General features: G+C 42.2%; 1 protein-coding gene across 7 annotated transcripts; it reads right to left on the bottom strand.

Moving 5' to 3' along the window:
* Positions 1–1,181: 1,181 nt before the first annotated feature.
* GPR141 (G protein-coupled receptor 141) lies at positions 1,182–24,191 on the bottom strand. 7 transcript variants are annotated; one of them, XM_036230495.1, is made up of 4 exons: positions 24,027–24,191; positions 19,999–20,180; positions 8,161–8,301; positions 1,182–6,303 (listed from the first exon to the last, which is right to left on the bottom strand). In XM_036230495.1, exon 4 carries the CDS (start codon positions 6,229–6,231, stop codon positions 5,230–5,232), a length of 1,002 nt encoding a protein of 333 aa, XP_036086388.1. In that variant the 5' UTR covers positions 6,232–6,303; positions 8,161–8,301; positions 19,999–20,180; positions 24,027–24,191; the 3' UTR covers positions 1,182–5,229. The 7 variants fall into 7 exon arrangements, with proteins under 7 accessions (XP_036086388.1, XP_036086386.1, XP_036086385.1 ...); XM_036230493.1 differs by lacking the exon at positions 19,999–20,180 and adding an exon at positions 8,728–9,693; XM_036230492.1 differs by lacking the exons at positions 19,999–20,180; positions 24,027–24,191 and adding exons at positions 8,728–9,693; positions 10,938–11,349.
* Between the last annotated feature and the right edge of the window lie 2,475 nt (positions 24,192–26,666).

The following is a 26,666-nucleotide window of genomic DNA, read 5'->3' as shown; positions in this document are numbered from 1 at the left end:
GAGAGATGATTTGCAGATATTGTCTCGCACCTGGTGGACGCCTTTTCAGTTTGTTGGTTTCCATTGCTGTACAGATGCTTTTTAGTCTCACTTATTTTTGCTTTTGTTGCCTATGCTTTTGTTATCAGATCCAAAAAATCGTCGCTAAGACCAGTGTCAAGGACTTCACTCCATATTTTTTCTTCCAGGATTTTATAGTTTCGATCTTAAATTTAAGTCTAACCCGTTTTTAGCGGCTTGTGCATATGGTATAAGATGCGGCTCCTGTCCATTTTTTTTGCATGTGGCCGTCCAGTTTCCCCAACACCATTATTGAGGAAACTATCCTTTCCCCCTTGTATATTCGTAGCTCCTCTGTCATAAAATAATTGACCTCATTATGCATTAATTTATTTCTGGATTCTCTGTTCTGTTCCATCGATCTATGTGTCTGTTTCATACTGATATTGTTGTTGTTTTATTACTACAACATTGTAAAATATTTTGAAATTAGGAAGTGTGGTGCCTCCAACTTGGTTCTTCTATCTCAAGGTTGCTTTGGGGTCTTTTGTAGCACAATACAAATTTGAGGGTTAATTTTTCTATTTCTGTGAAAAATGGCATTGGAATTTTGATAGGGCTGAATCAGTAGATTACTTTTGATAATATGGATATTTAATTAATATTAATTCTTCCAATCCATTAGCATGGAATATCTTTTCATTTATCTGTGTCTTCTTCAGTTTCTTTCATGAGCGTCTTATTCTTATTGTATAGCTCTTTCACCTCTTGGTTAAATTTAAGTATTTTATTCTTTTCGATGCAATTATCAATGGGTTGTTTTCTTAATTTCTCTTTCCAATAGTTCATCGCTAGCATATAGAAATGTAACTGATTTTGTATATTGATTTTGTAACTTGTAGTTTTATTTACTTCACTTATTCTAACAGGTTTTGGTGGAGTCTTCAGTGTTTTCTACAATATTATGTCATCTACAAATAGAAACGATTTTACTTCTTTCTGTATTGGATGCCGTTTGTTTCTTTTCCTTGCCTAATTGCTCAGACTAGAACTTCCAATACTATGTTAAATAAAATTGGCAAGAGTGGGCATACTTGTCTTGTTCTTAATCTTTGACGAAAAGCTGTTAACTTTTCAATAAACCGCTCATTGTTAATGACATAAAATCCTAGGACAAACTTCGGCTACAAAGGCAATGGTCCGCAGCACCTTTTCATCTGCCGTTCAGAGCTGTTTTCCTTGTATGCTGCCTTCGTCGCCCTGTGCGGTGTCCGAGGGCTCAGCATCGTCCTGCTGTCCCCTGCCTGACCGAAGCCATCCCAAGACTGTCCTGTCCTCAGCTAGTGGTCCTCAGCCTTAGTCTTGTCCTCTATCCCTAACAGCTCTCGCTGGTTCTCCAGATTCCTCTCAGTCCGAAGGCTCAGCTCTGGTTCCCAGGTCCACCCTGCCCGAACCGTAAAGCTATTAGGAGTTTCAGCATCTGTCCCCACCTTCCCCACCATCCTAACCACCACCACGAATCCCACCCACAACGTGACGGCTGGTGGCACCATCGGGCATTTGCAGTGTGTGCCATGTGGCAGCCTCCGCCAGGTGCATTTTGAGATTGGGCCCAGCTCCTAGCCGCTGGATGTTCCAGATGACTCATGCACCCCCTTCAGGTCATAGAACTTACTCGTTTTTCTGAGCTGCGTTTTGGCAAATGCCTAGTATGCTGCTTCTGTCACAGGGGCTCAGCCATGCCAGGGACAAAGTTCTTCTCAAGGTCCCTGGCTGATCGATGCCTGGTTTCTAATATCTGTGGATACCCTTTTGCATCCCGAGCTTTCTTAGCATTCTCCAAGCAAATCCTCCATCACCGTGCCCCTTACTGTAGAATTGTCATTGCCAACTACTAGTCAGTCCCTATCACAAGGAGAAATTCCTTGTTCCTACCAGAACCAGTAAGTATGAGAGTCCTTGGTCTATGTCTCATCTTATGAGAAGTTAATTGGGCAAAATCTACCCAATCTAAGAAACGGCAGCTTCACACAAGTTCACCTCGCTGACCTCACAGCGAAGAGCTGGTGACTGAGAACGGGTCGGCCTCCTGCCCGCCTTCAGAAGCACGGCCGTCATAACCCAGGAATGCGGTTTCAATGCCAACGTCACGGGGGAGGATTTGGGGATTTTCAGCACTCTCGAATGCTTCCACACAAAGCTCGTCTCAACTACAAGTAAAATAGTCCCTTTCTCCCTAATTTATATAAGGCCAAGGAAGAAAGCTGGGACTCTTCATGGCCCTTTCGCAGGAATATTAAGAAATGAACAAAACCTGAGCAGAGTCCCCTTTAATGAGTGCCGGAAATAATCTTTCTGCCCGGACTCCAAAAATTGTCATTATCCTTGCGTTCAAAAGCTAGTAGATATTGACCACCAATCAATCTGAGAGTCATGAAACTCAGGAAAATATTTTCTTTGGATTTTCCTAAAAGTTGCGTTTCCCTTTTAATAATTACAGAAACAAAATAAATCATTTAGAATTGAATCAAGCTGAGGTTAAGCATTCCTGAAATATAGAAATACCTTTTCGTTTGTAACTGGAAATTTCCCTTTTAAACTGACCCTGTCTGTAGTAGCTCAGTGTTCTCCACCCTTGTGGCCCCGATACCTTACTTTTTATTGTAAATACTTAGTAACACTTCTGCCATTCACAGATAATATAATCCTCCTAAACTATTATATACATAATACCCCAAATGTAAATGCATGAGTAACGAAAGGGAAAGTTATCTATAATAAAAATTTATGTTTTTCAATGTGTAAATGTGCAGACATTATCAAAGGAGACAAAATAAAACAGTCTGACTTTGGCGTCTATATCTAATATATTCCTGAATACAATAATTACAAATATTATTTACAGGTGTGTTATGTTATATTTTAATGTCACAGACACTGTTGCTATTGATAATGTGATTTTTAAGGAATGAACAACTCCTGCTAAAACAGTAAAATCTTTTCTCACTACCCATGGTAGCTGCATTTCTGGAAAAAATTCAGGCAATTAAAAACATACCAAGAAAATACTATGAGTTCATGAAAACTGAAGACAACTGAACTGCTCTAATCATCATGAGCATATGTTTTACTTTGCGATTGTCTGAAGAATATTGAAATGCTGAGCAAGACCTGCTAGCTCTCCGTTGTGCAGACATTTGTGTGCAGGGCAAGTCGTCCAGTCTTTGGCCCCGGCCGCCGAATGCTAGTGATGCTCTCTTACAGTCGTGGTACCCAAAATGGCCTCACAGGCCAGTACAGCCCCAGCTCCCCTGTAAGATTCATTTTCATAGCAATTTGAGAGACAAAGTACAGACAGATTGAAAACTTTAGTTTATTCTGTAAATATTGATGAATAAGGTATTTTATATTATGGGATATTGCATTTCTCTATTTTTGGTAATAGTTGTTACAGGTCCACAGAAATAGGCCTTTCATTATGATACATAATAATATTGAGAAAGTATAATTACCTGACCTAAACATAGTTAAAATCTGGAAGGCATTATCATATAATCTACAAGCTAACATATTATGATGGTAAGACATCGATGTATAAGAAGAGATTGATGCAGTTATCATAAATTTTAAGATTTTAAAATATTTTACTGTTACTATTGTCTTACAAATTTTATGGGTGTTACAAATTTTCTTAAAGTTCTTATGAATCTTAGAAATTTTCTTACAAATGTTATAGGTCAAAGTGGAGGGAAAAACTAAGAAAAATGGGCAAAGAAAACAAATACGAAATAAAAAAATATAACTTAAAAAAGAAAAAAAGGACACAAAAGAAAATTTAAAACAGGAAAACATTTGGGAACATGTTTGCTCTTAGTTATACAGTGTGTTGCTGCTTTTGCTTCCTCAAAATTAGTTTCTGTGACTCAGTAATTCTAGTGATCACGGAAACTCACAGGGATATTTCTTACTCATCTGATGAATTTGTGGATCCATATGGCATATAAACAAATTAAGAAAAATTTAAAAATCCTGAACATTTACCTTGCTGAAAAAAAAAGTTAATTCATTCAGTTCTTCTATTCCTATCATGAATTTCTTCAGGTTTCCTGAAGCATTAGATATGAAACTGGATCAGTTCCTCAGAAAGTTTTGAGATTATGAAACTTTGTGGGAAATAAAACTACCGGCAGGAGGGAAAAAAATACACGCAAACCTATGTATCCATCTAGCAGCCTGATCTCATAATTTAATGATTTTTTCTACATATTTCTCAAAAGTTCTGTTTTAAAGATACCGTTTTCATTTATTTATTTAAAGACACAACTTTAAGAAATGAAGGGAACTCTAAGGAAATCAATATAACTTTATGTCTTTAAGGAACATCTAAATTAACTGTAGACCTGAACCTCTAGAAAATTCTTCAAAAATAGAAAAGGAAAAAAATTGTAATCACTACCCTTGGGAACTTATCGTAATGCCTAGCAGTGTATTGGTCAGGAATATTCTCTCTTACACCCTCACCATTATTTAGATAATGTCTAGTAAGTTTTGAAGTGATTTTGGAGATATTGAGGGAGTTGATCTAAGTCCTTAAACTTGACCTTTCAAAGGCTACATCTAGGTAACCTTGTTATAACAGACGGCCAGGGGGAGTTCTGCTTCTCCTGGTTTCCAGATGGGGGACTTCCTACCGAAGTTACGATCACCCGGAAAAGCTTCTTACTGCCTCCCCGTTACTGCTTTCTTGTCAGAGTGTGAGTTGCCATGGCATCTCATCTGGTTAGCAAAATAAAGTCGGTGGCTTCGGGATTGTAGCCAGAATTAATTTTGCCTAAGGTTTTACGTGGAATGAAAAGAGCTACAGGGCTGAGTACGGTTCAAAGCCTAAGAAAAAACCGTATTGTCAAACTGAGGAAATTAAACTAAGCTAGTGAAATTCAGAAACCATGAGACCCATGGTGCTCGGATGGGCCATGCAGACATTCGGCATCGGAAGACAATGCAGTATTGCAACTGCAGGCAGATTGAACATCACCAGTTTCTCTGTGGGTGTCATTTAGAGATAGTAGGGATTAAATAAGGACCGGAATGCTCTGGCATTTTATAGTCCTTTTGTCTGGCTGCGTCAGGGTATGGTTTTAATCCAGTAATGAATGAAGTAGCATTCCTACCTCCCATTTTCACTCCCAGTATAGAAGAAGTAAATCCGAAGAAGACCGTATTCTGTGGCTAACGGCACAGAAGGCAAGTCCATAGGTCAATGATCTTTTGTTTAAACCAGTGGCTCCCCCCGAGAACAAAGAGCAGCAAATCAAAGCAGCTAATCGCTGTCACGCTCAAGAAGATTTCGTTATAAAAGGCGACGTTACAGTCACTGGAGTGTGCCACGGTGTACAAGTAGTAGATCCTGAAGCACTGATAGGGAAGGAAGCAGACGACAATGACCCCTATAAAAAACAGGTTTTTCAGCTGGGCCCAGAACTCCTGGTGCGACAGCAAGGAGGGCCGTAGCTTCCTCACCATCCTCATGATGATGAAGATCTGGAAGACCAGGAGGATCACCGCAATGGCTATGACGGCACCGACGATCAAGTAGTTGATGACTTGCACGGAGGTGAGGACGAGCTCCTGCTGGAAGTTGAAGCAGTCCTGCTCTTCGTACTCCGCGGAACTTCCGTACTGGGAGACGATCAGGGGCACCACGATGACGACCACCAGCAGCCACATGCCCGTGCTGGCGGCCACCGCGTGCAGCTTTCTGTAGAACTCCACTTTGTCCTTGCGCTTGAAGAAGATGAGGTACCTGATGACCAGGATCACCACGTAGAACAGGAACGTGAGGTACATGTGGATGTGCAGCATGGCGCTCACGAATTTGCAGAAGGGCAAGCCAAACGTCCAGGTGTTCCGGATGAGGTAGGTCAAGCGGAAAGGCACCGTCAGCAGGAAAACGCCGTGCACCACGACGAGGTTAATGACCGCGGTGGTGGTCACGGACCGGGTGTTCATCTTCACCAGCAGGAACAAGATGGAGATGACGCCCACCAGCCCTCCAGCGAGCACTGCGCAGTAGAGCCGGGTTAAATGGGGCGTGAGTGCAGGGTTGCAGGACGAAGAGTTGTGGGCGGCCATACTTCGGACGTCACCTGGAAGAGACAAGCGCCAGCGCAGCTGACAGACTGCCAGAGCTCCGTCCTCATCTCCCCAGCACCGGCAGTGTGACCTTGTCATCCATCCGCTTACGCGACGTAAACTTCGTCTGCCTTAGGGATGAAAACTATGCCGTGTGCACGTCTGTGTGCTCTAGACATTAAACACAGTAAGTCATTGATTCTTAACCTTTAATTGGTTAAAGACCTCATCGAAAGACAGGTACATATGGACATAGCCAAGACGGTTCCCATAAAACCGGGTTGGAGACCATTTGATGTGGAAACGTGGATATTAGACTGCAGCTACCACTGGGAGAAAATCCTAAGATGGATGGAAAGTTGAATGAGCCCATTAAGTCCACAAAATACCTTTTTTCTTTTAAGTAGGATTTCAATTCTCCAAAGCCTTCAACTCACCAGCAAATGACCCAAGAATATTTACACTTAGTTCATTTAGGATACTGATTAGTTTGGGGGTGGGAGGGAATTGTGTAAGTCAAGACAGCAGAAAGCAAGAGGATGGCATTTCTGAATGTCTCATCTTAGTGAGAACCCTCGCCTAGCAGGGAGGCCTTCCTCAAGCCCTTCCCAGCGTCTCTACTGAAAACGTAGCCTGTCTCCCAATCGCGGCATCCGCCAGCCTCAGATTCATGAAGGAACCATCCTTTCCCGGAACAGCCTTGGCCCTTTCTAGTTCACTATCGACATTCTAATTTATGATTTTACTAAATGAATGACTTAGTCATCTTTTAATTACGTCATTTTGCTTTCTTATTTAAGTTCCTTCAATGGTTTCCCATTCCTTTCAAGATAAAAATCAAAATCCTTACATGTCTAGAATGTTCTGGGTTATGGCAAAATCTGATACCTTGAGATCAGATTAAGGAAATAACCTAGAGATGAAATTGACAGGATTCAGTGAATTGTGTATGGGGCAATGAAGGGAAAGGAAATGTCTCAGTTACTCCCAGATTCTGAATGAAAACAATTGTGTGACTAGAGGTCTGTTTACCAATGCCAGGGAGACTGAGGGTCGGATTTAAGCAAGAAGAGTAGTGAACTTTTGCACTTAGAACCTGGCCTTTTAACACATTTGCAGTTACTCTTATTCATTTCTTGATTGTCTCTCCATACCAAAACTACCCAGCAATACAAATGAACCAACTGCTAATAACACACAATACCAACGAGTGGTAAAAGCGTCGCACTAAATCACGATTCTCAGCAGGGCAATATCGCCCCCAAGGGGTCGAGAGTTGATTCTTCAGATGTGAAAAACCTTGCTCCTCATGTATAAAACACAGGTATAACATATACTATGTAAACAGACATACAGCATGTCTGTGGTGTTAAAATTTCACTAAGAGGGGAGAGAGAATTAAGGGGAAAAATCTCTAAAAGGCTCTTCAAGGGGATGATGATGATCATGATGATAAGAAGAAGAAGAAGAAGGAGGAGGAGGAGGAGGAGGAGGAGGAGGAGGAGGAGGAGGAGGAGGAGGAAGAAGAAGAAGAAGAAGAAGAAGAAGAAGAAGAAGAAGAAGAAGAAGAAGAAGAAGAAGTTGTTGTTGAAGTTGTTGAGAAACACTTCACTAAATAAAAGTACCAGCCAAAAAAAGACTACATGTTATATGATTTCTTTTCTAGGAAATCAAAACTAATGTGACAGAAAGAAAATCAGCGAGGTCCAGGGCCAAGGTAGCAGGGAAGGGGTTCACTTTCAAGGGACATGGGGAGACTTAGGGGTGATGGAATGTTTTATATCGTGCTGGTTACAATTGTAGTTATCGGAGCTCATAAAATTGCTTAAAATTGGTTAATTTTCTTGCATATAACTTATGCCTCAATAGAACTAATTTAAAATGATGGTAAGTATGACTAACAATAATAACAACCTGACTACAGACAGCCTCTGCTTTTGTGGCATGGGATAGAATTTCTGTGTGACCCACTTAAAAGGTTGCCCCGTGTTATATTTGTTCTATGTGATGTGTAATCTTTGTGCTTACCTTTTATTTTTCCCTGTAGAAACGTGGTTCCATCAAGTAGACGCAAAATTATATTGCGTTCGTATCTGAATCAGGGCTCAATGTCTTGTCATAAGTTCTGCTCATAGTTTCCTTTGGCTGTTGACCTAGAAGGACTGGCTTCTGAGAGAAGAAAGTACAATCAATCACGTCTTATCTGTCTCAAGCCCTCCTTCTTTCTTATGAACTATCGTGATCTCTCTCCATCATCTGTAAGAAGCCCAGGTTAAGTCCCGTCCTGTGCCAGACGAGATGTGAGATGCTCGCTATACATATAGACTCATTTAACCCACACAGCAGGCCTCGTGTTGTGTTTGTGTTATCATGCTGAATTTCAGATGAAGAAACTGAACCCCACACAGACTGAGTCATGGCGAAGTTCTCCAAAGTCACACACGCCCCCCGCTCCCCGCCTCCCCCCCCCCCCGCACACCCTCCTTAGTGTACATCATGGGGAAGCAAGTTGTCTCTTAAGCTCAGATTTCTAAATCTTAGTGTGAGAAGGAGGGGAGGCCGTGGAGAAATGTGGTTCCGCGCACGGCTGTGTACCAATATGTCTTGGAAGCTGCTCTTCCTTCTTTTTGGATTTCTCACTTTGTTGTTTTCTTGATTTACAGCTGACCCTGTAAGTCGGTTAATTCGACGTCCTTTCTAAGACTTTCCGGCCTGCCTCTGTGTACAGACTTTCTGCGGGTGCGTGACCTAGTTTTTGCTGGTCTGTGGCTCTGGTGCAAAACTTGAGACAGAAGTGAAGCAGATGAAGGACGTCAGTGGGTAGAAAGACTGGACCATTTGGCAAGACAGTAGGGAAACGTCCGGGTGCCCCGGGACGTCCAGTGGGCAGGGACCCACGGCCGCTCATCCGATTTCAGGAAGCTGTGTTAGAGTCGGGCCTTATTAACCGGGGTTGGGGGTTAGGCTGTTACTACTTCTGCAGTCATCTGGGGAGTTCGACCCAGCTCCCGATTTGACACTCCTGGTCACTGGCCAGGGAAGTGAAAGCCGAAGTCAGGCCCCATGAGACTGAAACTGGGGGGCTTCGTGTCCGTTCACAGGGAGGGCCACACCTCCGTGACGTGCTGTTTTGCCACCCGCTTTCTCTAACATGAGGAGCAGTCTGTGGATTCCGTGCATCCCAGAGGAGAGTGTCGCGCACACCTGCAGGTGTGCAGGTGTTAAAGTGCGCCGTGAGTTCTGATCCTCACGTCTGTGCCCCGTCTCCCCACTGGAAATCTTGCTTCAAAGAAATACCTGGTGACCCGTGGATTGCACTTTGTTCTCAGGAAATGTTAAGTCTGTGGGATTGTGTTCCTGGAACTGAGTGCCCAATGCTGCAGTCGCTTCTTGCCGGCCTCACCACACGATGTGGCCGACATAATCCTCTCAACCCCGAAAGACAGAAAAGAACTTGTCAGGGAACTGGTAAGGGGGGGAGGGCTTCAGAGAGACAAAACTTGGGATCAAGCAGTTGCTGGTAGCTCTCAGCTCTGAGCATCCTTAGAGCGCAGCGAAGAACTAAAACGGAATAAAGCAAGGATCGGGTGTTACTGAAGAAGGCTGTTTGTCACCTCCTTTCACATGGGTCATGCCGAGGGTGTGTCATCGAGCTTGTCACAAGCGGGGTCTCTTCCTTCCTGCACCACTGTGAACTTTTCTTGTGTTTATCCAAATGTTCATCTTTCACATTATCTTCTTTTTAACATAACATATACCAAGGTTTTATTGCCCTCTTTTTTTCTGTTATTCTGATTTTTTTTTAATTACAAAGTAGAGATAACTAAATTAAAGAAACTGAAGAAAAATTAGAAGGTGAGCAAAGTTTTTTGCACTCTTAAATATTTTAGTATATTTTCTGCAAGTATTTTTCTATGCACCTTTATTAGTGAGATAAATAGTTATAATCATGTTGTACCTCAATTTTCAACTCATGTATTTTACTAGTGATATATTGAAGCACTTAGTCTTAAAGCTTCTATACTTTTTAATGACTACATAACACCCAATCAGGTAGATGTCTTCAATGTGATTCAACCAAATTTTCAGTGATGGGGTGTTTCTAACTTACTATTGTTATAAATAGCTCTCTGATAAACGTTTTTGTGAATTAAGCATTTTACATATTTTGGATTATTTTCTGAAGGTGGTATCCAAGAAAAGATTGTTCAGATATCATGAAATATTTGTGGATCTAGAATTTTAGTGCCAAATTTCTTTACATTGATAGATATAAAATATTCATTTCAAGTAAAAATTTTATTCCTGCTTTTTAATTTAAGTCTTCCTATGAAGTAGTTTTTTTTTTTTTTAATTACTTTATCCAAATGACTCCAATCAGCCAGCAGACGGATGGGGTTCAGGGAGGCCCACGACCCAGAAGGGACTGGGGAACGAAGCAGGGACCAGTCGGGGTGGGGGAAAGGCGCAGTAGTAAACACTAAATGTTTTTGTAGGGCTCTTCCCTCTCCCCGCCCCCCACCCTGCTTTATTTTCTTGGTTAAATTTAAAGTATTTGCCGTATTATGCGGTTTAATTGTGGTGGTGGGAGACCGACTGGTGAGTCATGTTGATGACCAATTGTGGTTTCTTTTTTTTTTTTTAATTAAAATCGTTGAGGCGACCATGGTTAATATAATCATATAGGTTTCCAGTGTACACTTCAATATATATGTTATATCTATATCACATTGCATGTTCACCACCTAAAGTTAAATTTCCTTCTGTCGCAATATATTTGACCCCTTCCCCCCCCTCCCCCTTACCTCTGGTAACCACCAGCCTCCTGTCCCTGTCCACGAGCCTCTGCTTGGCTGTCACGTCTCTTTGTTGCTTTCAGTCTTATATCCTGCACATGAGTGAAATCACGTGGTTCTCGACTTCGACTTTGACTTGCTTAGCGTGATAATCTCAACATCTTCCATGTTTGTCACAAATGGCAGTATTTCAACTTACATCTGCCTAGTATTCCATTGTATGTATGTACCACATCTTCTTTATCCAGTCATCTATCGAAGCCCATGTCCTGGCCGCTGTAAATGATGCTGCTGTGAACAGTGGGGTGCACGCGTCTCTGCTGATAAGTGTTTTCAAGTTTTTTGGGTAAATACCCGGAAGAGGAATTGCTGGATCATATGGTAATTCTATTCTTAATTTTTTTTGAGGAACCTCCATACTGGTTTCCACAGCGGCTGTATCAATTTGCAGTCCCACCAGCAGTGTGTGAGGGTTCCTTTTCTCCACAGCCTCCTCAACACTTATTATTACTGGTCCCGTTGATGATGATAGCCATTCTAGCAGGTGTAGGGTGCTATCTCACTGTGGTTCTGATTTGCATTTCTCTAATAGCTCGTGAAGTTGAGCATCTTTTCTTATGTCTGTTAACCGTTCGTATGTCTTCATGGGAGAAGTATCTGTTCAGGTCCTTTCCCCATTTTCCAGTAGGACTGTTTGTTGTTTTATTGTTGAGTTGTATGAGTTCTTCCTATATTTTAGATATTGGGTCCTTATTGGAGAATGTTGTCTGCAAATGTCTTCTCCCACTTGGATGGTTGCCTCTTTGTCTAGTCGATGGTCTCTTTTGCTATGTAGAAGCTTTTTAGTTTGATATAGTCCCATTCATTTAATTTTGCTTGTACTTCCCTTGCTTTTGAGGTCAACTTCATGAAATCCTCTCCAAGTCCAAGGTCCATCAGTTAGATACCTATGTTTTCTTTTATGTAATTTATTTCAAGTCTAATATCAGTTCTTTGCTCCATTTTGAGTTAATTTTGGTGTATGGTGACAACAGTCTCATTTTATTCTTCTGCACTTGGCTTTCCAATTTTCTCAGCACCATTTATTAAAAAGGCCTTTCTTTCTCCATTGTATGTTTTTGGCTCCTTTGTCGAAAATTATTTGCCCTTGTATACGGGGGTTATTTCTGGGCTTTCGATTCTGTTCCATTGGTCTAGTCTTAATTGTTTCTACTAGTGCTATGCCGTTTTGATCATTGTCCTTTTGTAGTATGATTTGAAGTCACGCAGAGCGACACTTCCAGCCTTCTTCTTTTTTCTCAGAATGGCTTTTGCTATTCAGAGTCTTTGTGCTTCCACATATGTCTGATGATTTTTTTGTTCTATTTCTTTAAAACATGCCGTTGGAATTCTGATAGGGATTGCATTAAATCTATATAATACTTGGTAAGAATTCAAGTCTTCTGATCTCTTTTATTAGGTATAAACTTTTTAATGACAGAACTGTCAATATAATCGATCTGTTTCATCCCAGAAAGAAGAGAGAATAGCACATTGCAAAGCTGGGGGACCAGGGCCCCGTTTCCTGGTGTTATTACCTTTCAATAATTATATTCAATTTAAGACGCTTGTGTTTTCCCAAGGGACATGTAAAGATTGAAGGATGCAAAGTAAAAGGAGGTGCAGTCCCATGCTCGGGTAGCTTGTAATTGGGGAGGCAGAAGCAGGCGATGGAAATGCACAAAGGTAAAACGACCTTGTGCTTAGAGAGTGGCATGACGGGAGAACAAGCTAGACGGGGAGAAGGAGGAACCCAGGAAGACGTCACAGGAGAAACTGCTTTCGAAGTGGAGCTGAAGGATGGAGTGGTCCGGCAGGCCGAACGAGGTCCGGGGACAGAAGGGGGAGACGGGAGTGTCAAGGGATGGCTCAGTGTGAGCCACAAAGGGCAGACGCTCGACTTTGGAAGGTCACTAATGGAGGATACTTCTCTGTTGCAGCCTGAACGTGTCAATCAGCCAATACGTAGCCTCCATGTATGTAGACTTCGGTTATCTGGTCCTAGTTGTTCAGAGATCTCTTCAATCTATGTAACTATGGAGGGCGGGGAGGTGATAGTAAGAGATGTATTTGTATTTCTCTTTTACTGGTTCTATTTTAGACTGTATGCTTCAGACTAGAGGAAAAAAACATAGCTTTTCCTTTTTGTAGATTTGAAAGCAGCTTCTTGTTCTTCTCACAAGGCCTCAATACACATTTTCTGGGCCACGTTTCCTGCTGAGGTTTTTCCATGTTTAAGAAATGATGTAAATTTTAACCTTAGTTGGAGACACACGTAATTGGGAAGGCTCATTTGTAATCACACATACCCTTGGTTCGGATATGGCCTTGCTCCTTTTCGATCTTATCCATCTTGGAAAATTGAAAACTCATTGGCTAGGGAACCTTTCACATATCATCCTGGTCACCTGATACAGAGCTGGGCCCTAACAGACTCTCATCACACCCTTGGCCCCAAGGGAAGCACTTTATCCATCTCCAATCTGTAAGGGGAAATCCCTCACTTCACTATTTAGATACAGAGAATTTGAGTTGAAAACCTAGCTACAAATTCGTACATTTATGGCCTATTTCATAAGAAAAGAGAAGCAGCTAAATAAGAGTTGCAACTTCATTAAGAAATAGACATTCTTAAGAAGGGAGCCATGTAAACTGAAAGAGAAAATATGATTTGCAATGCACTAATTTCATGAGTAGCATAATTAACTCAGCAGAGAATACAGAAGTTGCCACTTTCAGCCAAGAAAAAAAATACTTTCGTCCCTGCTAATTTAAACCATCCTTACTGAAAGAACTGATCCCAGATAAAACAGCGAAATAGGGTAATTTTTATTCTTTAGGGCACTTCATTTTTTGTGAATGCCCTGGGTATTACTTTTTCTTCAAATCTCGCTATCTATCTTATTCCCTAACAAAGCTTATTTTTCTATTTTTCCTCTGTCCTATTTTCTCTCAACAATATACCAAACATGGCCAAAAAAAAAAAAAAAAAAATTCTAACTAGGCATCCATGCTCTAAGTATCTTTTACCTCCTCCAAGAAGTTTCCATTATTCCTCCCCCAGAGTAATTATCTTTCCCACTTTAATGATGGTTCACATTATTTATTATAACATTTCACATCATTTCTAGGTTTGATTATAGTTATTAATTTAGGTCCTTCCTCTCCATGATGTAAGATAGACACCCTGGAAGGAAACTATGTCTAGTTCTTTTGTTTCTCCCACAGTTCTTAGTAAAACTGCTGTCCACGTGATTTCTTGAAAGCATGTCCTGGGAGGAGGATAAAAGGCTCACGGAGTGAAACTAAACCGCCCAGTCCTGCCCAGCCTCACAGCAGACAGCGGGCGTGGGAGCGAGCCTAACCGAGATGCGCAGGGCCATCCCGCTGAGCCTGGACCAGGTGGCCGGCCTCAGCCAGTCGCAGGCCTGTGAGGATGAGTGATCGCTCTCCTACGCTATCGAGTCTTGGGCTGACCGATTACACGGCACTTTGCTGGCAGTAGCTACAGTGTTCTTAACCGGCGTCCCGTTCTTTAAAATGCCGTCCCCATCAGCTCAAGCCCTGCCACCGAAAAACCAACCACTCTTTGCCATTTTTCAAGGATCAGCTTTGCTATTAAAAGGAATAGCTTTTACTGCACGACTCCATACATTATCCGCAGAAGCAGAGAAAGGTCATGTGACCAGTGAATGGCAGTCTAGTGTCTGTGGTCCAGACAAAAGCAAGGTTACGTAGGCGAACCGTCCAGCCCGTCACCTGTTGGCCTTTGTTTCTTTCGTGCTCTTTAGCACCTGTCTCAGCCCCATGGCACACAGGTGCGCACCCCGCGCTCCTGAGCCACCAGTAGGAACCCTTGGGTCTTTCTCCCTTAGCGACGTATGGGCCTATCATGGCGGGCCCAGGGAATTGGAGGTGAATAAGTCACTGTGCAAAATGGCCCTATGTTTCTTAATTGCCCGATGATCATGACTTCACTGACAGAAACAAAACAACGGTCTTGGCTGTACTCAGAATCGGCGCTGTGGCCTATGCGTCTATAGAGAGTTTTCCTCGGCTCAGGTAAAAATATAGTTAATGACGCCTCCATCTCAAGGTCACTTGGAATACGTTCACAGTTCTTTTTTATGTGAAACGTTGAGAAGGCTTGGGCGAGAGAGCACACCTGAGCTCGCACCGCAAGCCATGAGGTGTGGTAAAGGCGGTAGCCCTCTCGCCTCATGAAGCCGACGGCAATGCCGGGGGAGGACCCGTCCAGGTGGGGCGAGCGCCCTCGGCCTGCCTCCCTGCTGCTCCCTGTCACCGTTTCCGGCAGTCATCCTCCTTTCCCCAGGACACATGCCTTTCCTGCAAGCACCGTGTTCCCCTCAGGACCTGACTCGTTTTCTCAGGTCCCGCGAGGTCCGAGGTCAGCGTTAGCTTTCACTGCTCCCCGCAAATGGCACCTGTCTTTGCCGCCACCTGCCAGCACTCCCATGAAACTGTGGAGGAAGGACTGAGTATTCTGCGTGCAAAAGTAAAGTCGGGAAGCACAACGCTGCCTAATTGGAACACAGACTGTTTGGAGCTGGCTTTTTCTTTTTTTTCTTTTTTCCCAAGTAATTTGTCAAGAGACAGTTGGAAAGAAATGCTGACAGAATCGGAGACTAAATTCAGAGCTCAGTTCAATGACTGAATTAGTTTTCTACCTAGGTTCATCATGCTTCGATATGGCTACCTATAAAATGATACCCTTAAGTCCGCCGGGACAGTTTAAATGAGCCGACTTCTATGTCCAGCACGTCAGAGAGGTCATGTATTATCTAAGAGGTCACACGTTCACAATGTTCTTTTCAATTTAGGAAATTTCTTTCATATCCAGACACTTCCGGCATCATTGAATTCACACTCTTGTTCTACGAGGCACCCTGTGATACTGTTAGACAAAAATAATTGCTGGAAAGTTCTTTATTATATTGTATAGAAGTCGGCCTCTCGGCGACAACCCCACCACAGTAATGGGCCTGTTCTTGGGAGCCTAACGATGTAAGTGTTCTTTCCGTCATCCGCTGAGTATTTCTATCTGCTCGCTTTTCTCTCAGCCCCTGTACCTTGCTTTCCTCTCTTATTCAGGCACGTTGCTGAGTTTCCAGCAGAGCGCAGGACCAAAGCTTTGGCGCTGGAATCCCGCCTTTAGCATGTACTGGCTGGGCCATCGTGGGCAAGTTCCCCAAGCGTATCTCCATACTTCGTTTTCCTTGTCTGTAAACTGCATGACTGCCGTGTTCCGTATTTCATAAAGCTGTGGTACTAAGTGTTCTGCTTGCATACAGGCGATCGACATGAAACACATCGTAGGACTTGTGCGGAGCTCGCCTTCATATATGTTCAGCCTTGGTGAGGGCGATGAAGATGGTACGGTGTCCAGTACCTTCCTCACGCGGCCAGACTCTTTGGACACTCTCGTCTGCCAATGTCCTTAAAACTGTGATGCCAGAACTAGAGGTGTAAACATGTTACAATCGGGGAAACCTCAGAACACAGTGGGGCGCTTGCCACTTGGTCTGGATATTAGCTTTTTGGAATTGAGCAAGTCATTCGATGTCTCTAAGCCCGTAGCTTCCTCGGCTATAAAATGGGATGATAAGGTTATCTGCTTTGTGAGGTCACGGGTATTTTAGTGACTGATGCTACAGCATGGTAGTAAATAGTGCAGCTCATGGTTCCAAGCGCTATATTCCGAAGCGCTCGGGATCATCCGGGCAAGGAGCAAACACCGATAGTGTCGGGACAGGCAGAGTCTGGGAGTGCGCAGTGTGGCTGTCGCCTCCGGAGTGCTGTCTTCCCCCTGGGCACAGAGGCCGGGGTTCCCCGCTACTGAGCAACCGCACGCAGATCTCACCACATCTCAGGCCAGCTCCACTGCCCAGCTCTGCTAACAGGAAGGAGGTACAGAAAAGAAGAAGAGGAGGGGCGGCCGGGGCAGCGTAGGAGAGGAAGAGGAAGAGGGAGAGGGAGAGGCGTGGGAGAGGCCGAGCGGCAGGGAACCACCGGGCGGCGGGCGCTCCGGAACAGGAGGGGACGGTTTCTGACCCGCATTATGGGGCAGGGGCGGGGTGGGCGCGCAGTCCCTGCCCGCAGCGTGCAGCAAACCCACGTGGCTCAACTGCAGGCATCCCTTTGGTCTTTGGCCGGAAGTCACTGACGGTCGGGATTCGGCTTGTTTTCTTTGCAGGTGTTACAAAAACAAACAAACAAACAAAAAATGTGCCGTGGTCGTGAGAGGGAAGACATGTAATAATTGTTGAATAATACCATGTCCTGGGCATTTTTCTTATGTTATTTCTTTTGATCGTCACAATTCCCATTTGAGTTAAATATTGTGATCTCCCTTTTGCTGAGGCGATAAGCTGAGGCTTGCCGGAGCAGACCAAGGTCCGGGCATGGCAGATATGTCTGCCTCTTAAAAGTACACAGCAGATGAGAGTCTCGCCATTTTTTGTTTTTGTTTTGTTTTGTTTTGTTTTAGAGAAAAAGCCCAGCTAATAAGGGATAAAACCTACATCTCGCCTGGCGATAGCCTCTCTTCTGTGCATGGCACGGTGCTGGGCACCAGGACCCGGATGCACACATTGTCTCTCCGAATATCTTAGAAACTTCTCTGTTCTTCCTCCCACTCAGACTTAAGCTCCCACAGCAGCTGTTAGTTATGTCCCTGCTATTAGCACTTAAAATATCGGTTAGGGATAGAGGAGGAGAAAAGCCGACCACCTAAGCACAAGTCTTCGTAACCACCCAGGGAGACGGGTCCAACCGTTACTGCCCAGAGCTGCATTTCAGACCACTGGACCAGAATCTCTGGGCACCTGGAAATTGGTGCTCTTGGAGAACCACTGCCTCAGGGGGACTGAGTGTCAGACTTCTTCCCGTCCATCCAAACTCTGTCCACACATCAAGTCCCAGTTAAGAGTCTCAACCTTTTGACCTCTCCATCTTTGCTGACCTTTTTCCTCACTAAACTACCCGATGAAGAAAATTTGACATTAAACTTTCATGTTCTCCAATTAAATATTTTAGAAAAAGTTAATAGTGAAATAAAGATTATTATACCTACTTCTTCCTTGTAAGTCATAAAGGGTTTGACAAACATAGATTCTCATAATGACTTATGATTTTTCAATTTTATTTACATGAATAAATTGTGTCTTCCCAACTATATTTTTGTCTCTGGAGAGCAGGGATCACAAACATCTTGGAATATTTCTATCTGTATCTCTATCTATCTATCTATTAATTATCTATCTATCTATAATATTAAAAAGAGTGGAACAGGTATAATAATCTCTATTTTACTATTTACAACTAAGAGAACTTCAAAACATTTATGTCAAACTTGCTTCATGAGAAGAGATCAAAAACAGGTAAATTCAACAATTCTGCTCTTAGTAGAGACATGTGTAGGATAGATTAGGTATAAATGATACATGGAGCGAGCGAACAAGAGAATCAATCAATATGAAATTTTTTTTTAACTTTTGCATACCATATCCAAACCCCAACAAAAGCTTCTTGAAGTTGGACCCTTGCATAGAATAAAGTCTGTGCTAGATCTGGTCACTGCTTTGCAAAAAAATTACAACCTAAAGAAAAGGTAAGACCGCACTAAAATAATCTTAGGCAGTGAATGATATATTTACGTGAGTGACATTGTACCAGGTGTGAAATAACAAGTTATATATATGTACATATGTATTTGTAAGATATATATATATATATCTGCCCCCAGTCCCTCCTAAAATCCTTGTAATTTCCTAAGTGATAAGAATATTAGCAGCATCTCTTTGTCTAATATTTAATCTTTGACCCATCCCTGACACAGGGCACCTAACTTCCTAAGAGACCAGAGCACTAGGAGCATCTCTGTCCTAATGAGGGACTCTGGGTGGGCTCCCGGGTGGGCTCCCAGGTGGCTCCTGGTCGGAGGCTGTTAGCAGCTTGGCATTTCAGCCCACCCCCATCCTCCAGATGGGAATGGGTCATGCCTATGTGAGGAAGCCTCCATAAAGTCCCAAGGGCAGGGGATTCAGAGCACTTCCAGGCTGGCAAACATATCCACACTGGAAGGGCGACACTCCTAAACTGCACAGGGATGACTTTCTGCACTGGGGACCCTCCCGGACCGTGCCCTAGTATCGCTTAATCTGGCTGGTCATCGGCATTGCCTGTCAAATCTTTTAATAAGCTGATAAATGAAAGTGTTTCCCTGAGTTCTGTGAGCCACTCTAGCAAATTGATCGAACCTGAGGAGGGGGTCGCTTTGTACAGAATTGGGTAAAATGGCACAGAAGTTGTGGGTAAACTGAGGGCCTACTACTTGCTGTTGGCATCTGAAGTACGGAGGTGGGTCAGTCTTGTAGGACTGAGCCCTTGTGCTGTGGGGTCTGACACCGTCTCCAGGTAGATGGCATCGGTGTTGAGTCAAATTGTCGGGCACCCAGCTGATACGGAGAATTGCTTGGTGCAGGGGGAGAAAACCACCACACATTTGGTGACCAGAGGTGTCAGAAGTTACGTGTCCTGTGTGAGTAGTAAACGAGACAGGAGGGGAGACTGGGTGGTTTTTCTAATGTGCCAGGTGACAGGCCCAGAACGATTCCATCTGCTGGTACCAAGTAGCCCCTAAGACGTGGCCGCTGTGCTGGGTCTGACCACTGGGAGTCCCACAGAGGAAAACGAGGTGCTGGCATTTTGGGGCATGGACCTCAGTATTCCAAAGAAAGTAACATGTGATGTGCAGTTGGGGGAAAATGAGCTGCCCTAATAACTTGTGCAGGGGAAATGCGTCGGTGAGTGGTGGGAGGTGATCCGTGAAAGGCACAGAGTCAGGTATTCCCAGGTGAGACCCCAGTATTTCCAACCCACAGAGAGCTGGGTGCCAGGACAGTCAGGCAGTTCATTATTATTTTTTTTTTTTATGTGACTCTACATATAGAAGCGAGAACCTGTCTTTACGCAAAAGAACATTTACTACGCTTCTATTTCCAGGACATACCTAGAGGAGTCGAGTTCGAAGAGACAGAAAGGAGGAAGGTGCTTTCCGCGGGCTGCGGCAGGGAAATGCGGAAGTGTGTGACGGCTGCGGAGTTTCGGTTTGAGATGATGAAAAACTTCTAGAGATCGACGACGGTGACTGTTGCACAACAGTGCGAATGTCCCATGCCACCGAACTGTACGCTTAAAAAATGGTCAGAACGGCCAATTTTATGTTCTGTACACTTAACCAAAATGTTAAAAAAGGAAAAGGAAAAGGAAAAGAAACAAAGAAAGCATTCGTCTTTAGGGCAGACCTTCCCTTTAGTCGAGAAAGGAGAATTTCGATGAGGCTTTTGGTGGCACAAATGGAGGTAGGTGCCACTATGAGTGTTGAAGATGCTCGATGAACCCCATTTCCCATCAGTGGGTCTTACTCTCAGAGATGATTAGGAGATGACTTAGTTTTGGCATCCTCTACCTGGGGCTTACCATAGGAAGGGGGAAACCTGGATTTGAGGACATGAAAGTAAGGTGGAGAGACAGCCCCTGCCCAAGAATGAGGAGGCGCCCCCGGCAGCGTGGCCGCCGAGCAGGGCTATGAGGGATGGGAACCCCCAGGAGGATGCCCCATGCAGGTGGACTTTCGCTTTGTGTTTTTCATTTACCTCAATAACACTGTGATTTGTTAAGTTGTCATAAAGCCTTCAGCATGCAGTTCACGGGCCAGTGAACTCCGGCCCGCCAGCCGACGCTTGTTTCGTGAGTGTGGTTTTATCTGATCAGAGCTACACCTGTTTATTTATTTACTGTCAGCTTATTTACTGGCGGCTTCCACCTGGCCACTGTAGAGCTGAGTAGCTGTGCAAAGATTGTACGGCCCACAAAACCCGTGATATTTATTATCTGGTCCAAGAGTCTGTCCAAAACAATTTGTCACAAATTCAAGTCAGCTGTGTTCGAGAAGAAGTCAGTAGGGCCTTGTCCACCTTTTGGAGTCAAGCCAAGCAGGGAGGTGCAGAGGCGGTCTGCAGATAGACCTCAGGGGAGCACCACTCTCTTGGATGTGTAGGACACATGAGCCCTGTCCAGGGAGTCTCAGAAATCCCTCGAGAGGGGGCCACACTTTCTGCCATCACTTAAGCAAGACCTTGGACCATGAACGTAACTGGCTTGTATATTCAGGGTTTCATTTATGAAGGCTTCAATCTTTGGACTATATCTAGGACTAATCTCAATCCCTAAGGTGATCCAGGAATGTGATCTCATGACGACTTGTAACCAGTGGAACCAATGGTGCTATTTACTGCACAGCGATAGGGCATAGACACTCTGTATAATTACATCCCTAAGTGGATAGCACGTCACTATTTCAGAGGGGAGGGGGAGTGATGGGGGAGAGGCGGGTATACTCTTTTGAATAAGGATGTTTCAAGCATAACACCAGATATATACAGAGCTGTGCACATGGCCTCTCGCTTAAATTTCTTAAATTGTTTAAATCCTGAGACTTAAATTTCCTTAGAGAAGTGAATGAACCACAAATCAGCTATTGTAGACAGAGCTTCTCTTTCGGAAAATGAAATTCCTTCTAGAGAGGGAAGAGAGGTACCTTTGGATCACAGGTTCATTCCTACCCCGGGCAGCTGTGAGGAATCCCAGTGCATGGTGCTCAGATCTTGGCCTCATCGCCTGGGTAGGTGGTGGACGTCACACTGAACCTCTTTATCAGGGAGCAGAATGGTAGCCCAAATTCTAGAAGATCTGACTTTTGGATTGTCCAGGGAAACCCGCCATTTCTATGTAATGCTCCAACTGTGCAGCTTCCTACCCGGACTCGGAGCAGGACGCACCCACCTGCTCAGAGTGCCGCTGTTCCTTAGAAACCTCACGCTGCAGTCACCCCATCCCGGAGGCTAGGTCCTCTCTCCCGTGTGAATTACATTCAACGAATTTAACTCTTTTTTTAAAAAAATTACTTAAGCCCCAGGAACTGCAATCTTTATAGTTGACCAAGTATTTTGAAATCAGTTATGTCCAAAGTTGAAAAGGGAAGCGATCTTTGGGCTTAACAACTACTGTTCATAGAGTATTTTGGATTCTAAACCTTTAGTACCTAACACGCATAATCTCAATAATGGTGTCTCTTCAGCTTTGCACTCATTCATTCATTCATTCATTCATTCCAAAGATATTGAATATTTAGTATATGACTGATACTGTTCCAGAACACAAAGATGAAAAAGGCATAGTTCCTACCCTTAAGGAGACTATATTTTTAGGAAAGAGACTGCCTGAATTAAGGTTAGGATTGTCATGAATAATACCTTTGTCATCAAAAAGAAGATGAGACAGTAAGAATATTTGATGACTATTGTGACAGAATAGAAGACATGTGGCAAAATAATATTTCAGAAATATTTTACAATTGCAGGAAGGATATCATGGATTTGCACGTATTCTAATTGTCTATATTTTTGACGTTATTTTGGACATAATATGCTAACATCTTTTAGAGTGCTAGCACAGTGTCTTACACATAGTAGACACCCAATCAGCGTTTTATAGGTTCATTGAATTTTAGATTTGGAAAGAATTTTTTTACCTTATTGGGTTTGGACCACTTTGAAAATCTGATGAAATCAGTGGACCCTTTTTTTTTTCCCATCAGGAAAGCACGTATTTACATACACAGATTTTTTTGTATAATTTTAGAGGATTGATGGATCACCCCAAGTATCATCTATGAAACCTTTCAGGGTCACATGATCTAGTCCACATCTTCCATTTCATAATTGTTGAAAATCATTGCCTAGGATGGGGTTTGGAAAATTATGGCCCCAAGGCCAAACCTGGACCCTCTCTCATTTTCGCACCACAGCCTATGAGCCAAGAAGGACTTTTACCTTTTGAAATGCTTACATTTCAAATGGTTTTGTCTCTTCATATTATCTTCAATTTTGGCTCTTGGCTTGTAAAACCTGAACTATCTGCTAATGTAGTTCTTTATTGAAATAATGTACCAACCTCTGGCCTAGAATGATTAGACATATTGTCCTAATCACTCAGCCAATTACTAGGAAACAGGACTGGAATTCATATTACCTCATTCCTCATCCAGTGGTCTTCTTATTACTCCTAATTGATCAATTAAAATACTAATTGATTGATTTAAACTCAGTAAAAAATGAAAACAGCAAGTTTTAAATCTGGAATACTTAATAAATAATTTCTTGCGTAAGTAAGGGTGCAGTTGGGTAGAAAGTTGAAATCCAGAGAACTAAGTGACCTTTCCAAAATCATATTACAAATTTTTTAAAGAAGCAAGACTAAGCTCTCATCTCATGCTGTGTATGATTGACTTGTTTTTTCAATCTTTTATTACATTCCATTCCACCTATTTGAAATGCGATAGTTCTTGTTAAAAGGAAATAATGGTGTAGAAGAAACTTAACGTAAAATTTTTTGAACAGACTTTGTCCTAACCTTTTAGTTATGTGACTTTTAAAGTTATTTTCAGATCTCTCCTGTCATGAAGTACTATTAACACGGAATGAAAAGAAGTACTATAACCATTGTTAAATGTACTATTTTGAATATACTTCTTTTAGAGACATCAGAGTGCCTGATTGCTGTTGATTAGGGCTGGTTTCAAACCATATACGACAATATTATAGTAATATAGCTTAAAGAGTTCCGTAATGGAAATAAAAAAATAAAACCTCTTCAAAGATAAGCATTTGAACAATATGTAAATGCAACACCTAGAGACGTCTATAATGTTTGCAGCCAGAGTCCTCTTTTTTTTTTTTTTTGACAGATTCTGAAACCATTTTGCCCATATTTAACCACTAACGAAAACTGGGTGTCACCTTCACAGTAGTGCGTTCTTAACAGGAAGGAGCGAACGAAGTAAGCTTGTTGTTTTACAGCAAGACTGAAGATTCTGAGTTAGAACTCTGCTGGCCAGTTGGACATGTTCTCTTTATGCATAACTTTCAACCGCATGATCTCCCCCCCCCCCCGCCCCCCCAAGTCTTCTGCACTTACTTGAAAAAGCCAGATTCCTCAGTTGGAGGCGCAGAGATGGGCCACTTGTCCGGCTTCCAAATAGGATTCTCCTCTAGGAGCAAGGCTGCCCAGGCACCGCCAGGGTCTGTGTGCACCCACAGGGGCCTGGCCAATGCACCAAGTGCAAGGAAGCGAGTGTTCTAAGTTCCGTAGAGTGTGGGCATCAGCGGCAACCACAAACCTCAAAACCATTTCAAACACAGGCCCTGAAAAACCAAACCCTTAAAGATGAACACTCTAAATTGCAAAATTACAGGAAGGCCAAACTGTCAAGAAATATTAATAAAATGTTATGAGAGTCCAGCTCTTAAAATTTCATTCAAACTGAATTTTTGCAGAGGATTGAGAAAAAAGACAATGGTATCATTAAAGACAAAAGGGAATATAAACTGTGTTTTGTATTTAGGGTAAAATATATATATATATATACACACACATATATGCATATATATGTATATATATATATAATATTTCCTTTCAAAAAATTCACAGAATTTTTCTATGCCCCAATTGGGGACTTAGGACTCCTATTCTGTCATTGATACATGATATTGACCACAATATAACACTATGATCAGCTTAGTTAATTAGAGTTAAGAGAGAGGATATGTAAACCGAGTTTATTAGGGTGTCGGAGGAGGGGTGTGCATTTGTCCACTTTTTAGATTGAAAAAACAAGTCAATCACTCACTTTTAGACCCTTAACACTTTCTCCAAAAGAAGGTATCCACACAGTCGTAGAGATACGCTGCAAGTAGCTAAAGAAAAGTTCCTCAAACTGCTCTAATTCGCCAGCTATTTTATGCAACACTGTAAATTAACGTTTTTTAAATTGTATATAATTATCTTCTAAAGTGCATAACAATGTTGTATAGGGACCAGTGGGTTTATAAGGGCAGTTTATTAAATATCAGCATGGCAGGAGGTTAAGTCAAGGATGCCTCTGTCGTTACTTCTGTTAAACATCATATTCTAATGTTGGGTCTATCCTAGCTCAATGTAGTGAGGCAAGACAATAAAAAAAAAAAAAGTGCCATTATTGGAAAGGAAAAAACAAAACCGTCTTTATTGCAAGCAATGTGATTTTATACATAAAAATTCCAGAGATCTCAGACACACTAATAGACTAAATATGTTAATTTAGCAAAGCCATTAGTTACATGTTAATTTGCAAAAGTCAATTACATGTCATACTTGCAACACAGTTTTTTAAAAAAATACCATTTAAATTAGAATCAAAGAGCTTTAAAGTAAATCTAACAGAAGATGAGCAAGTCTTCTATGTAGGACAATATAAAACAATGAGAGAAATTAAAGAAGGCCCCAATAAAGGGAAGACTGTATTGCTTTCAGATAAAAAATAGTTAATATTGTGAAACTATCACTTCTCCCCTAAAACTGCCTATACTCAGCACATTTCTAATCTGAATCTGAACAAGTGTTTTTTGTGGAAATCGACAAGCTGATTCAAATATTTATATGGTAATGCAAAGGTCTAAAATATCAAAGCCAATAAAAAAGAAATATATTTGAAAGATATAAATTATCAGATATTCGGATTTATTTTAAATCTAAAATAATTCAAACACTATAATATGGGCATAATAACACACAAATAGACCAATGGGACAGTATTGAACCCACAAACTAATCCACATATATATGGACACTTAACTTACCAATAAAAAGGTGGCAGTAGAGAATAATGGGAAATAATGATTTTTTTTTCAATAAGTAGACTGTGTTAATTGGACAAAGGAAGAAGGAAGGAATCTTGACCCCTTATCTCATATTATGCATAAAAATAAGTTCCAGATAGTGAGTGAGAAGTAAGAAAATAAGATTTCTAGAAGATAACAAAGACGAATATTTTTATGACCTTGGGGTATAAAAAGATTTTTTAAGGATGCAAAAACCACTAAGCATTAAAGAAGATACTCATCACTACATTAAAATTAGATTTTGTGCCCAAAAAAGATATCATCTAAAGAGTAAAAGGACAAACCATGGCACGGGAACAGATTTTTTGAGTCATATAACTGACAAAGGACTCATATCCAATGATATCAATAAGAAAAAGAGCAAATATAATAAAGTTAATGTACACAAAATACTAACTGAATAGGTAATTTTCAAAAGGTTTCCCAATAAACGCATGAAACGTTCACCCTTATTAGCAATTTGGGAACTGCAAACAAAAACTGCAATGGAATACCACTAACCATGCACCAGATAGCTGGAATTTAAGACTCGCATTACCAAGTGTCACAGGGGAAGGAGGGTAAATAGGATTTTCATTCGCTGCTGGAGGGAATGGAGAAGTGGCAGAACTACAGCTTGACCTCTAAAGCTGAACATGCACTTATCTCAGGAACCAGCGGTTACGTTCCTAGACACACACCCGACAGGAACTGCGTGTGTACGTGTCCTCGAAAAGTCCCAGAACACCCGTAACGGCGATCTGTGTAGCAGCCCAAGTGTGGCAACATCCCAGACGGCAGTCAAAAGTGAAATGCATCGCCCAAAGAAATGTGGGATGTTCAGATGCGCTCTTACCATGAAAATGAATAGAGTAACGCTATATGCAAAAACGTGGATGAAATTTTGCAAACGTGGTAG

Source organism: Rousettus aegyptiacus, unplaced genomic scaffold (assembly GCF_014176215.1).
Source record: "Rousettus aegyptiacus isolate mRouAeg1 unplaced genomic scaffold, mRouAeg1.p scaffold_m13_p_13, whole genome shotgun sequence".
Classification (NCBI taxonomy): domain Eukaryota; kingdom Metazoa; phylum Chordata; class Mammalia; order Chiroptera; family Pteropodidae; genus Rousettus; species Rousettus aegyptiacus.
The sequence above is the reverse complement of the archived record's forward strand: the minus strand, read 5'-3'. Positions and strand labels throughout refer to the sequence as shown.